The sequence below is a fragment of the Entelurus aequoreus genome, linkage group LG03 (genome assembly GCF_033978785.1).
Source record: "Entelurus aequoreus isolate RoL-2023_Sb linkage group LG03, RoL_Eaeq_v1.1, whole genome shotgun sequence".
Classification (NCBI taxonomy): Eukaryota; Metazoa; Chordata; class Actinopteri; order Syngnathiformes; family Syngnathidae; genus Entelurus; species Entelurus aequoreus.
In genome coordinates, this window is record NC_084733.1 from 10,655,920 (window position 1) to 10,667,440 (window position 11,521).

At 38.9% G+C, this 11,521-nt stretch overlaps 2 protein-coding genes across 4 annotated transcripts in view; one reads left to right on the forward strand and one right to left on the reverse strand.

The window, feature by feature from the left end:
* The window catches only part of LOC133646118 (zinc finger protein 32-like), a 118,433-nt gene extending 115,489 nt beyond the window's left edge, over positions 1–2,944 (reverse strand). For 2 of the 3 annotated variants that reach the window (XM_062041157.1, XM_062041155.1), the window contains exon 1: positions 2,478–2,944. In XM_062041157.1, coding sequence (XP_061897141.1) covers positions 2,478–2,601 — 124 coding nt within the window. In that variant the 5' untranslated portion in view covers positions 2,602–2,944. The remainder of the gene's footprint in view (positions 1–2,477) is intronic. The other variant, XM_062041158.1, reaches the window with a different exon arrangement.
* A 3,877-nt stretch (positions 2,945–6,821) lies between these two features.
* On the forward strand, positions 6,822–10,560 carry LOC133644642 (uncharacterized). The gene is made up of 3 exons (XM_062039311.1): positions 6,822–7,440; positions 7,595–7,747; positions 8,031–10,560. The coding sequence occupies exons 2-3, from the start codon at positions 7,677–7,679 to the stop codon at positions 10,558–10,560; spliced, it is 2,601 nt and encodes an 866-aa protein (XP_061895295.1). The 5' UTR covers positions 6,822–7,440; positions 7,595–7,676.
* Positions 10,561–11,521: the final 961 nt, after the last annotated feature.

Here is an 11,521-nt window from a genome sequence, read left to right on the forward strand (position 1 = left end):
ATTGTTTCAGGCATTCCTAAATGACATATTAGTTATTTCTGTTTACATTTTAAGATGATCTCTGACTTCAACCATAATCATATAATGGCATAGTCACAACTCTAACTTAAATATCATGGAAATAAAAAATATAATGCCAAATCTACCTGAAAATATTCATACTTTTTGTTTGCATATTACATACATTTCCCCCCTTTTTAGTGATTTATAGAGGCTGGGTCAAAAATATTTTTTACCAAACATTTTTTTATGGACTATCTACATCAACAATATATCTTTAGAGCACAGCTCCCACATTCACTTGGAGATATGGTTGGGGTGTAAACAAAAAATATTTTGACTTTTAGGGCAGACGACAGATGTGTGAAAAATGTGAATATGATGTAGTGGATGGGAATGTCTGATGCTGGATGTCAATTTTTTTAAAAATGAAAAAAAAATAAATAAATAAATAAAAATAAAAATAAATTAAAATTAAAATAAACAAAAAATACAAAATATTTTTTTATTTTATGCATATGTAAATGTATTCAGTTATAAACATTCTTTCCCTTTCTTCTTCCCTTCATGGATCTAAACCCATCCCGTCTCTGCTCGGGATAGTTTCCTGCTGGCCCCACTATGGACTGGACTCTCACTATTATGTTGGATCCACTATGGACTGGACTCTCACAATATTATGCTAGACCCACTCGACATCCATTGCATTCGGTCTCCCCCTAGAGAGGGGGAGGGGGGAGGGGATACCCACATCTGCGGTCCTCTCCAAGGTTTCTCATAGTCATTCACATCGACGTCCCACTGGGGTGAGTTTTTCCTTGCCCTTATGTGGGCTCTGTACCGAGGATGTCGTTGTGGCTTGTGCAGCCCTTTGAGACACTTGTGATTTAGGGCTATATAAATAAACATTGATTGATTGATGAACTCGACCTGGGCAAATTAAGGCCACATGCGGCCTGTTACACTTTTCAATCCGGCCCGTCGGACTTTCCCCAAAAATTATTTCAGATCTTTAAGATGGAAACTGTTGCTGCCATTATGATCCTGCAGATTTTTACAACAAAGTTCTAAAGCTTAGTGATGTATCAGATATATCAGATTGTAGGTGGGGTTTTTTTACCCTTCGCGTTCATATTTCTTTATGTTTGTTGCATTTTTGTTGAATTGTTTCGCTTGATTGTAAAATATGTGGAACGAGAGGGGGTGTGACGTTCATATGTTGTCAATATTCAGTGTTTTATCGTTCATAGTTAATATTGTAAATCCCACATTCTTTATTTTCACGAACATTCTGGTTGTCTCATTTAGTAAAAAAATTTAAAATTCCATTCCGTTTTTTAAGGCGGTCTGTCATAACGTTTTTAGCATTCAATCAGACACTATTGTGAGGTTTTGTATTAAGTGTTCCTAAAAATAGATATATTGGCTCCCAGGCACATTTTTTTCTCTAAATGCGGCCCACCGAGGCAAAATATTGCCCAGGCCTGATCTAAACCGTACCGCTGCCGGTATTTTTTTCTATATTTTTACTGTAATATTTTCAGAATGTGTTTGCTCTATTTTTTTGGACAAAGTAAGACAAACAAAACAATCTGAAGTTGTCTTTATTTTTTAGTTTTAATGCCATGATTTTGATCATCCGGCCCGCGTGTGCACAGATTTTCCTCCATGCGGCCCCTGAACCATACTTGCCAACCCTCCCGGTTTTACCAGGAGACTCCCGGAATTCAGCGCTTCTCCCGATAACCTCCTGGAAGAAATTTTCTCCCGATAAACTCCCGGAAGTCAGCCGGAGCTGGAGGCCACGCCCCCTCCAGCTCAATGCGGACCTGAGTGGGGACAGTGGCGACAGTCTGTTTTCACGTCCGCTTTCCCACAATATAAACAGCGTGCCTGCCCAATCACGTTATAACTGTAGAATGATCGAGGGCGAGTTCTTGCTTTCTTATGTGGGTTTATTGTTAGCCAGTTTCATTAACTTCCTCCCAGCGCGGTAACAACACACAACAACAGCAGTCACGTTTTCGTCTACCGTAAAGCAGTTCGTCTGCCGTAAACACCAATGTTGTGACACTCTTAAACAGGACAATACTGCCATCTACTGGATAGCCTCCGGAACACTGAAATTCAAGTATTTATTTTATTTATATGTATAATAAAATAAAAATTAAAAAAAAATATATATATATATATATATATAGCTAGAATTCACTGAAAGTCAAGTATTTCATATATATATATATATATATGAAATATATATGAAATACTCGAGTTGGTGAATTCTAGCTGTAAATATACTCCTCCCCTCTTAACCACGCCCCCCGCCCCCACCTCCCGGAATCGGAGGTCTCAAGGTTGGCAAGTATGCCCTAAACTAAAATGAGGTTGACACCCCTGCTTTAGACAAACAATTAAAGAATAGCGTTAATAGTCAAATATAAAGTTAGTAAACATGTAAGAGTAAGAAGTAAACAAACCTGTTCTGTGTAACACAACTTGATGTTTCTTGAAAACAGCGTCCAGTAGTTGATGTTGTCGCTCCTTCTCCTCTTTTGTTGGACAAACTTCCTCCTTGTACTCTGCTATCGTTCTTTCGCACATTTTCACACAATCACAACACTTTACACTCACATCTGATCTCTGCTTAGCGACGTGTTGATAACGTCTGCGTCTCTTTGTTAGCAGCTAACAAGCGAAGCTAACTAGCAAGCTAAGCTAGCACGAGAAGCTTTAAAGTTCACTGAGACGAGTCAGCTTTTTCCTGACACAAATAATAAATAAACTTGAGTTTTTCATACGACGGACGAATAGGTAAAAACGTAGAAATTGAGAATTTAACACACATTTTAATTATTTACGATTAGGTTGTGTCCGTGTGTGTCTCTTTCGTCGTCTTTTTTCTTTTTCCGGTTTGCTGGCGGGTTGCAGTCATGGCTTCAAAGGTGAGTGCTGCCCCCTACTGTACTGTAGAATATAGCAAGGGCTATTTAAACAAGTATAATAATGTTTCCCCCAATATTTCGGCTAGGGCAGGGGTCGGCAACCCAAAATGTTGAAAGAGCCACAGTGGACCAAAAATAATAAAATAAAAAAAATCTGTCTGGAGTCGCAAAAACTTAAAAGCCTTATATAAGTGTTATAAATTATAACACTTATATAAGGCTTTTAATTTTTTGCGACTCCAGACAGATTGTTTTATTTATTTATTTATTTTAAAATTAAAAGCCTTATATAAGTGTTATATATTATAACACTTATATAAGGCTTTTAATTTTTTGCGACTCCAGACAGATTTTTTTATTTATTTATTTATTTTAAAATTAAAAGCCTTATATAAGTGTTATAAATTATAACACTTATATAGGGCTTTTAATTTTTTGCGACTCCAGACAGATTTTTGCCAATATCCGATATTCGGATTTATTCGGATTTATTTATTTTATAAATGTCTAATGATACCGATATCAACCGATACCAATATATACAGTCGTGTAATTTACACAATAGTATGCCTAATTTGGACAACTAGGTATGGTGAAGATAAGGTTCTTTTAAAAAATAATAATAATAAAAAAATAAGATAAATAAATTAAAAACATTTTCTTGAATAAAAAAGAAAGTAAAACAATATAAAAACAGTTACATAGAAACTAGTAATGAATGATAATGAGTCAAATTAACTGTTAAAGGTTAGCACTATTAGTGGACCAGCAGCACGCACAATCATGTGTGCTTACGGACTGTATCCCTTGCAGCCTGTATTGATATATATTGATATATAATGTAGGAACCAGAATATTAATAACAGAAATAAATAACCCCTTTGTGGGAGGTTTTTTTTTTGGTTGGTGCACTAATTGTAAGTGTATCTTGTGTTTTTTACGTTGATTTAATAAATAAAAAAAATAAAAAAATTAATTTAAAAAAAAGATACAGATAATAAAAAAAAACATACCGATAATTTCCGACATTACATTCTAAAGCATTTATCGGCCGATAATATCGGCAGGCCGATATTATCGGACATCTCTAGTTATAATGAAGGCAACACATGACGTGCATCCATCCATCTTCTTCCGCTTATCCGAGGTCGGGTCGCGGGGGCAGAAATGAATCAGTTTTGGATATTAATTAGTGTCTAATTCATTATCTGCAGAAAGTAATTGGGGAGTAGTAAGAAAAAGTACAGTAGGCAGTAGGGCTGCGAATCTTTGGGTGTCCCACGATTCGATTCAATATCGATTCTTGGGGTCACGATTCGATTCAAAATCGATTTTTTTCCCGATTCAACGCGATTCTCGATTCAAAAACGATTTTTTTTTTCCCGATTCAAAACTATTCTCTATTCATTCAATACATAGGATTTCATCAGGATCTACCCCAGTCTGCTGACATGCAAGCAGAGTAGTAGATTTTTGTAAAAAGCTTGTATAATTGTAAAGGACAATGTTTTATCAACTGATTGCAATAATGTAAATTTGTTTTAATTATTAAATGAAACAAAAATGTGACTTATTTTATCTTTGTGAAAATATTGGACACAGTGTGTTGTCAAGCTTATGAGATGCGATGCAAGTGTAAGCCACTATTGTTCTTTTTTTTATTTTATTTTATAAATGTCTAATGATAATGTCAATGAGGGATTTTTAATCACTGCTATGTTGAAATTGTAACTAATATTGATACTCTTGTTGATAATATTCATTTTTGTTTCACTACTTTTGGTTTGTTCTGTGTCATGTTTGTGTCTCCTCTCCTCATATATGCATTCACGCCTGTCCTGGTTGTCTGTTGAACAAAAGATGCATTGTAGTCTCCTTATGTTCTTTAGAACTATCATGTTAGATCAATCACCAGATTACTTTTACAAACAGTTTTTAAAATCAACTAATACACATATTCATGGCACTAGGAATGCCAGCAATGGCTATTTGGCACTTCCTGCTCCCAGGACCAATTTCCTCAAACATACAGTCATGTATAGATGTACATCATTCTGGAATCAATTGCCATCTTACATTAATGTCTCACAAAGTAAATTGTCATTCAAGACAGCTTTGAAGATACACCTATTGCAGCTGCCCACTTGACGTGAATTTTTAATACTGGTTTTAACTAGCTTTTTATCTTACCGTATGTTGTATTTTTTTATTGTATAATGTCTGGTAATGCATGTATTCTTTGTATTTTAATTGTGTATGCTCCTATATGGACCCCAGGAAGACTAGCAGTCGCCTTGGCGTCAGCTAATGGGGATCCATTCAATAAACAATAAACGATAAACAATTGCTCTGTTTATTGCAGTTCTGAGTGTTGCTAGGTCGGGTTTGGTTTTGGAATTGGATTGCATTGTTATGGTATTTCTGTGTATTGTTTTGTTGGATTGATTAATTTAAAAAATATATATATAAAAAAATAATTAAAAATAAATAAAAATTAAAAAAAAAAAAAAAATCGATTTTTTAAAAATGAGAATCGATTCTGAATCGCACAACGTGAGAATCGCGATTCGAATTTGAATCGATTTTTTCCCACACCCCTAGTAGGCAGTCAAAATAACATGTTATTATATACCGACAATGACTCAAGCACTGGTTCGGGGAAGAATATGATACTTTGTTGTCCGGTCCCTTTTAAAAGTCAGATTTTTCACAGATGTATTTAGATTTCTTTCAGGGTCAATAGTGGCATTGTTGGTTTGAATGTGTAGTCTTCTTCTACTCACCCTGCTGCTGCTTCATTTTGACTCATATGCTTCGCTGATGCCTCCAGTGGGGTGGTGGAAGTACTGCATATATGAAAAGATCCCCCCCATTCTGAACATCACATTGTCTACTGTGGACTCTTTCGGGTTCTTGGGATCCACAATCACCCGGGACCTAAATTGGATTTTTTTTTAAAAAGACACAGCAAAGGACGTACCTCCTGCGTCAGCTCAAAAACGTCAGCCTGCCCCAGGACCTGCTTGTTATGTTCTACACCTCCATCACTGTCTGGTTTGGACCAGCAACCAAGCCGGACTGCAACGGACAATTAGGACAGCATGAAAAGATCATCGGTGTCAACCTTCCCCGGCGTTATACGGTTCCAGGATCAGAAACGGGCAGGTGGCATCATTGCAGATTCCGTCACACCCCAGTCACAAACTGTTTAAACCCCCCCCCCCTCCAGCAGGCCTTACCAATTACTGTACGCCAAAACAACCTATCATAAAAACACATTTCCCCCCCCAGGCTATCAATCTGATGAATGCTGCGAAATAACTCTGAAACTAATCTATCACTGTGAATGTATACGAACTCATGCTCACTTCATCATTTTTTGGCTTTTGCTGTATTCCCCACCACACTATTATTTATTGGCCTTGCACATATTATTGAAGCACTTGTTTATATTTTTAGTTAATATTTATTGTTTATATTGAATAAAAAGAGCCCAGTCAACCAAGTCAAATTCCCTCTGTGTTACATGACCAATAAAGCTGATTCTGATAACAGTATATATATCTTTTTTTTTTAATGCTAACTACACATATGCCAGCATTCACATACACTCAATGAAATGAGTAATTTGGTCTTCCCATCATACTGTTTTTTTGCATGCAAACTCCTATGTATTTTGTCATCTACATCATATTAGAGATGAAAATGTCCAACTTGTGGTTATTTATTGAGTCTCCACAATAAAGGTACTGTAAATAGAACAGCATATTAATATACAGTACAGGCCACAAGTTTGGACACACCTTCTCATTCAATGCGTTTTCTTTATTTTCATGACTATTTACATTGTAGATTGTCACTGAAGGCATTTTACTTTATCTTATTTCTTTATTTTTGTTTCTTATTTTATTTTATTATATTTATTAGTATTAAACATCCTTAGCATTTACATTTTTAGTAAGTTTATTGTAAGTGTGCAATATAGTTTAAGTTTATTCTTGTTTAATTTTTATATTCTGTGATTCTTTATTTAGCTTAAGTTTATATTTATATTTATATTTTGTGAATTTGCAAGGGGGACCAGCAAAATAAGCTTTTCATTGTGCAGTGTGACTGTCTGTTTATCTGTGCATATGACAATAGATATCTTGAATCTTGGAATGTTTAGCTGGGAGTTCAGCAGCTCACATCACAGAGTCGTAAATCACAGGGTCATAAATACCTCTCCAACCCCCCACTCAAGACACACACACACACACACACTTTTTTACTTGTAAATCTCTGATTTTGCCAATAAAGCTTATTCTAATTATTTTTCTTTTAAAGGCCAGTTGCTGAAGGCAGCTGAGATTAAGAAAGATGCTGCCATTCTTCTGCACATCAACGACAAAGACTGTGTTGCTATAGAGGTCCGGTACCATAGGACCTGTTACAGACAGTACACCAGGTTCTTGTCACTGTCTACAGCAACGCACACTGCAACCAGAGATGAAGAAATGTGAGTAATTACACTGTACTGTCATTTTGCTCACATTTAAAAAGTAAAAAAAAATTCAACAACATGCAGCTTATATTTAGTTTTGCTTAAGATACAGCTTTGAAAGCATGACTCTTTGCACATGTTAAGTGTGTGTGTGTGTGTGTGTTTTCAGACAACCCTTTGCTGACAGCTACAACCTCTTCTGTGACCAAGTGATCCGTCAAAGGATTATAATTGACAAAGAGGTGCTGAGAATGGACAAGCTAAGGAAGTTGTTCGTGGACACCGTTAAGAAGCACGAAGATCTTGATGCTTCAGGCTACAGGTAACTGAAACAAAAATAATAAAATATTCATACTGAAAAGTTTATTATTTATAGATTTAGTCTCTCCCCATAAAGGCTATGAGAGTATGTTTAAAGTAATTTGATTATCATTGATGTGTGTGTGTGTGTGTGTGTGTGTGTGTGTGTGTGTGTGTGTGTGTGTGTGTGTGTGTGTGTGTGTGTGTGTGTGTGTGTGTGTGTGTGTGTGTGTGTGTGTGTCTGTGTCTGTGTCTGTGTGTCTGTGTGTAATGTGCTCATATTTCCCTTTAACTTTATGTTTCAGGAGGGATAAACTGAAAAGAAGGTTGGTCCGTGATTTCCCCCAGCTGGTTTTCCACTGCCCTCCCCAGCGCAACGTCTCTGAAATGGTTTTTGTTGAGACATTATCGTTAGCAGACAGGGTACCTCTGCCATCAGGCACATCACCATCAACTACCGAGTCAACTGAGGTGAGCCAAGCTGAAAGCCAAGCTGAAAGTGACAGTGAACACACGGCTAGTACAACAGCTGGTCAGAATACCACGGAGAACACAAGGACACTTTACAGTGCAGGGCTGATATTGAAGCGCCTTCTAAGTGACTCTCCCGGTATGAAATGCCCGTGGCCTCCCACAGCAGAGGATTTAAATGTATCTGAAGCTAAATCTGTTGTGCCTGTTGAACTGTACAACTTCATTGCCTGGATTATAGGTGCAACAGAAGAGCCAACACTAGCCTGTTATGTTGATGTTCCTGATGATGTGAATCTAAAGGTTATCTCTCTTTGTCAAGACATTGTGTATCTGGCATCTAAAGGTCGAAAGCAGACACCCAAGTCATTGTGTCTTGGTCTAACTGTTCGCCATTTAACAGGTTCATCAAATGTTCTGTCACTGCTGAATAGGTTAGGACATTGTGCTTCACGGGACACAGTTGTCAGTCTTGACACTAGCCTTGCTCAGCTACAACTTTTAGAGGGTAGAAACAAAATACCCAAGGGATTCGCACAGAAGGCACCCACAATACTGGTGTGGGACAACATTGATTTTGGGGAGGAGACACTGTCAGGTCATGGAACTACTCACCACACAAATGGCATTATGCTCCAAAGTTCTGTCACTGAAACTGTGTCGAGAACAGAGAGACAGCCACTACAGAAGGCAGTTAAATCATTCAAACCACCTCCTAGCTACCCCGTAGAACACTACCAACAGTCTAAAAGACACGGGCCACAGAACTTGAGTCACCATGGAAGTGTTCCATTGGATGCAGAAACATACAGGTTGAACACTGTATCTGCTGCCAAAACTGAACTGGCATATGTTTCAGTAAAGTACACAGATGCTGAAGCATGCACAGTGCCAAGCTGGACAGGTTTCCATACACTGCTCCAAAGTGGGGCCACTCTGCCAAAGTCAGCACTGTATTATCTTCCAGTCATTGAGGCTTCACCGACGGAGATGTCAACAGTTAACACGATTTTGAAGCGAAGTGTTGAAATTGCTGATCAGCTAGCACTGGACCATGTAGTGGTAGTTTTTGACCAGGCTATATATGCCAAAGCTCAGCAAATCCGCTGGAAGGACCAGGAATTGACAAAACGCCTTGTGATTAGACTTGGTGAGTTTCATACTTGCATGTCTTTCCTAGGGATTATAGGAAAAAGGTTTGGTGATGCAGGACTGCAAGACATACTCATTGAGTCTGAAGTTGTTGCCCCAGGTTCCATCAATGGTGTGATCAGTGGTCATCATTACAACCGCAGCATGAGGGCACAGAAACTTATGTATGAGAGCCTGCAACGTGCCAGATTCAGCACATTCTTAGACTCTTTGACACCAGCGGGGAGAGATGAGTGCATGGCTGTCATCAGTGAAATCAAAGACACATTCCCAGACAGAACAGTGGATGTTTTGTGTGCAAACCAGAAATTTGACCAAATGTGTTCAAAGTATGCTCTCTTTGTGGAAAAGAGAACTGCCGAAAACCCAACGTTTGCTTTCTGGAGTTCTTACATTGACATGGTGCAAATACTCCTTCTGTTTGTGAGAGCTACACGAGAATCAGACTGGCAGCTTCACCTGTCAACAGTGCGCTTGATGATGGCATGGTTTTTTGCTTATGATCGTGTAAACTATGCTAGGTATTTGCCTACATACTGGATGGAAATGGTCAACTTGCCTATAACACACCCTTCTTGTCACAAAGACCTCAGTGTGAAAGGTCAGTGGACTGTTCAACGTCAAAGTGCCCATGGATTTGCCTCCATTGCTTGTGACCAGGCTATTGAGCAAACATGCAACAGAGATTCAAAGACAAAGGGTGGCTGGACAGGAATAACTCTAAATAGGGCTGCAGTGTCTCGCTGGATATTGTCACAACATGAACGAGCTGCCATAGCTAGACAATGTGAGTCAATGTCTGGAAAATCCCCAGAAACACGAAGGCGAAAAGATCTAGACCGCTCACGGATTCATGCCGATGAAGAAGCTGTGACCAGAATAAGTTCCACCATTGATTCCATGCTGAACCCATTTGACTTACACCAAGATGGCATTGTTTGTCTTAGCTCAGGGACAGTAGCATCTGAAGGGGTCAAGAAGGATTTGCTTGCAGCACCAGAAAGGGGGGAAGAAGCTGTCAAAGTCTTTATTGACCAAAGACTGTTAACAAAATCAGTCGACATTTTTGCCCCCATCAAGGCTCAAAAACTGAAGACCTTTAGTGACCAGGCAAAAACAAAGACAAGACTGCAGCAGCCAAAGATGTCATTCTGCGTGCAGACAAGAAACTTTTCTCCAGGCTACTCATTATTGGTCAAAGTAGAAAGGTAGACCTGAGGCAAATTCTGTCCTACTCCTTGGGAACGGTTTCATATCCCTTAGCCAGTACTGATGGGTCACTTGCTAAAACAGACAAATCTGCCTTGATGAATATATTGGAGAACAAAGACAAAGACTGCTTAGTTCAGCAAGTTCCGTCAGATGGAGCTATTCTCTTCGATGGCATGGCAGTCATTCAAGCCATGCATTCCAAACCAGCTACCTTTGGAGAGTTGGCTGACAACTTACTCCAGTACGTGGTCAAGATAGCTCTGCAGCACAAGTGTACAAGGATAGACTTTGTCATTGACCAGTATCCAGAAATCAGTATTAAAAACCTAGAGCGGTCACGGAGAGCTGAGGGTGGTACACAACAGGTGCAGATCTATGGACGGGATCAGAAGGCACCCACACAGTGGAAAAAGTTTCTATCTAATGGGACCAACAAAGCAGCACTGGCAGAATTCCTCTTTGTTGCATGGCGAGATGCTGATCTCACCATTTTGGGCAGGGACTTCAGCTTGTACATAGCACATGGAGAACTGTGTCACTGTGTTACTGTGAAAGAGGGTTCACAAACTGTCAGTGCTGTTCACGAACTGACATGTGACCATGAGGAATGTGACACTAGGGTGTTTTTACATGCACAGCATGCTGCACAAGAACATCAAACTGTTGTCATCAAAAGCCCTGACACTGATGTGGCAGTGATTGCTGTAAGTCTTCAAAGAGCTTTACAGTGTAGCTTGTATTTTTTCACGGGAGTAGGCAACAGAACGAGGATCATAGACGTGGCTAAGGTGGCAGCAGCTCTTGGCAACAGTGTTTGTTCTGCACTCATTGGCATCCATACCTTCACAGGTTGTGACTCGACCAGTGCCTTTCATGGCAAGGGCAAAAGGAAGACATTTTCTCTTGCTTGTCAGAAAGACGAATACCTGACTGCGTTCTCAAATCTGGGCAGCAGTTTTAA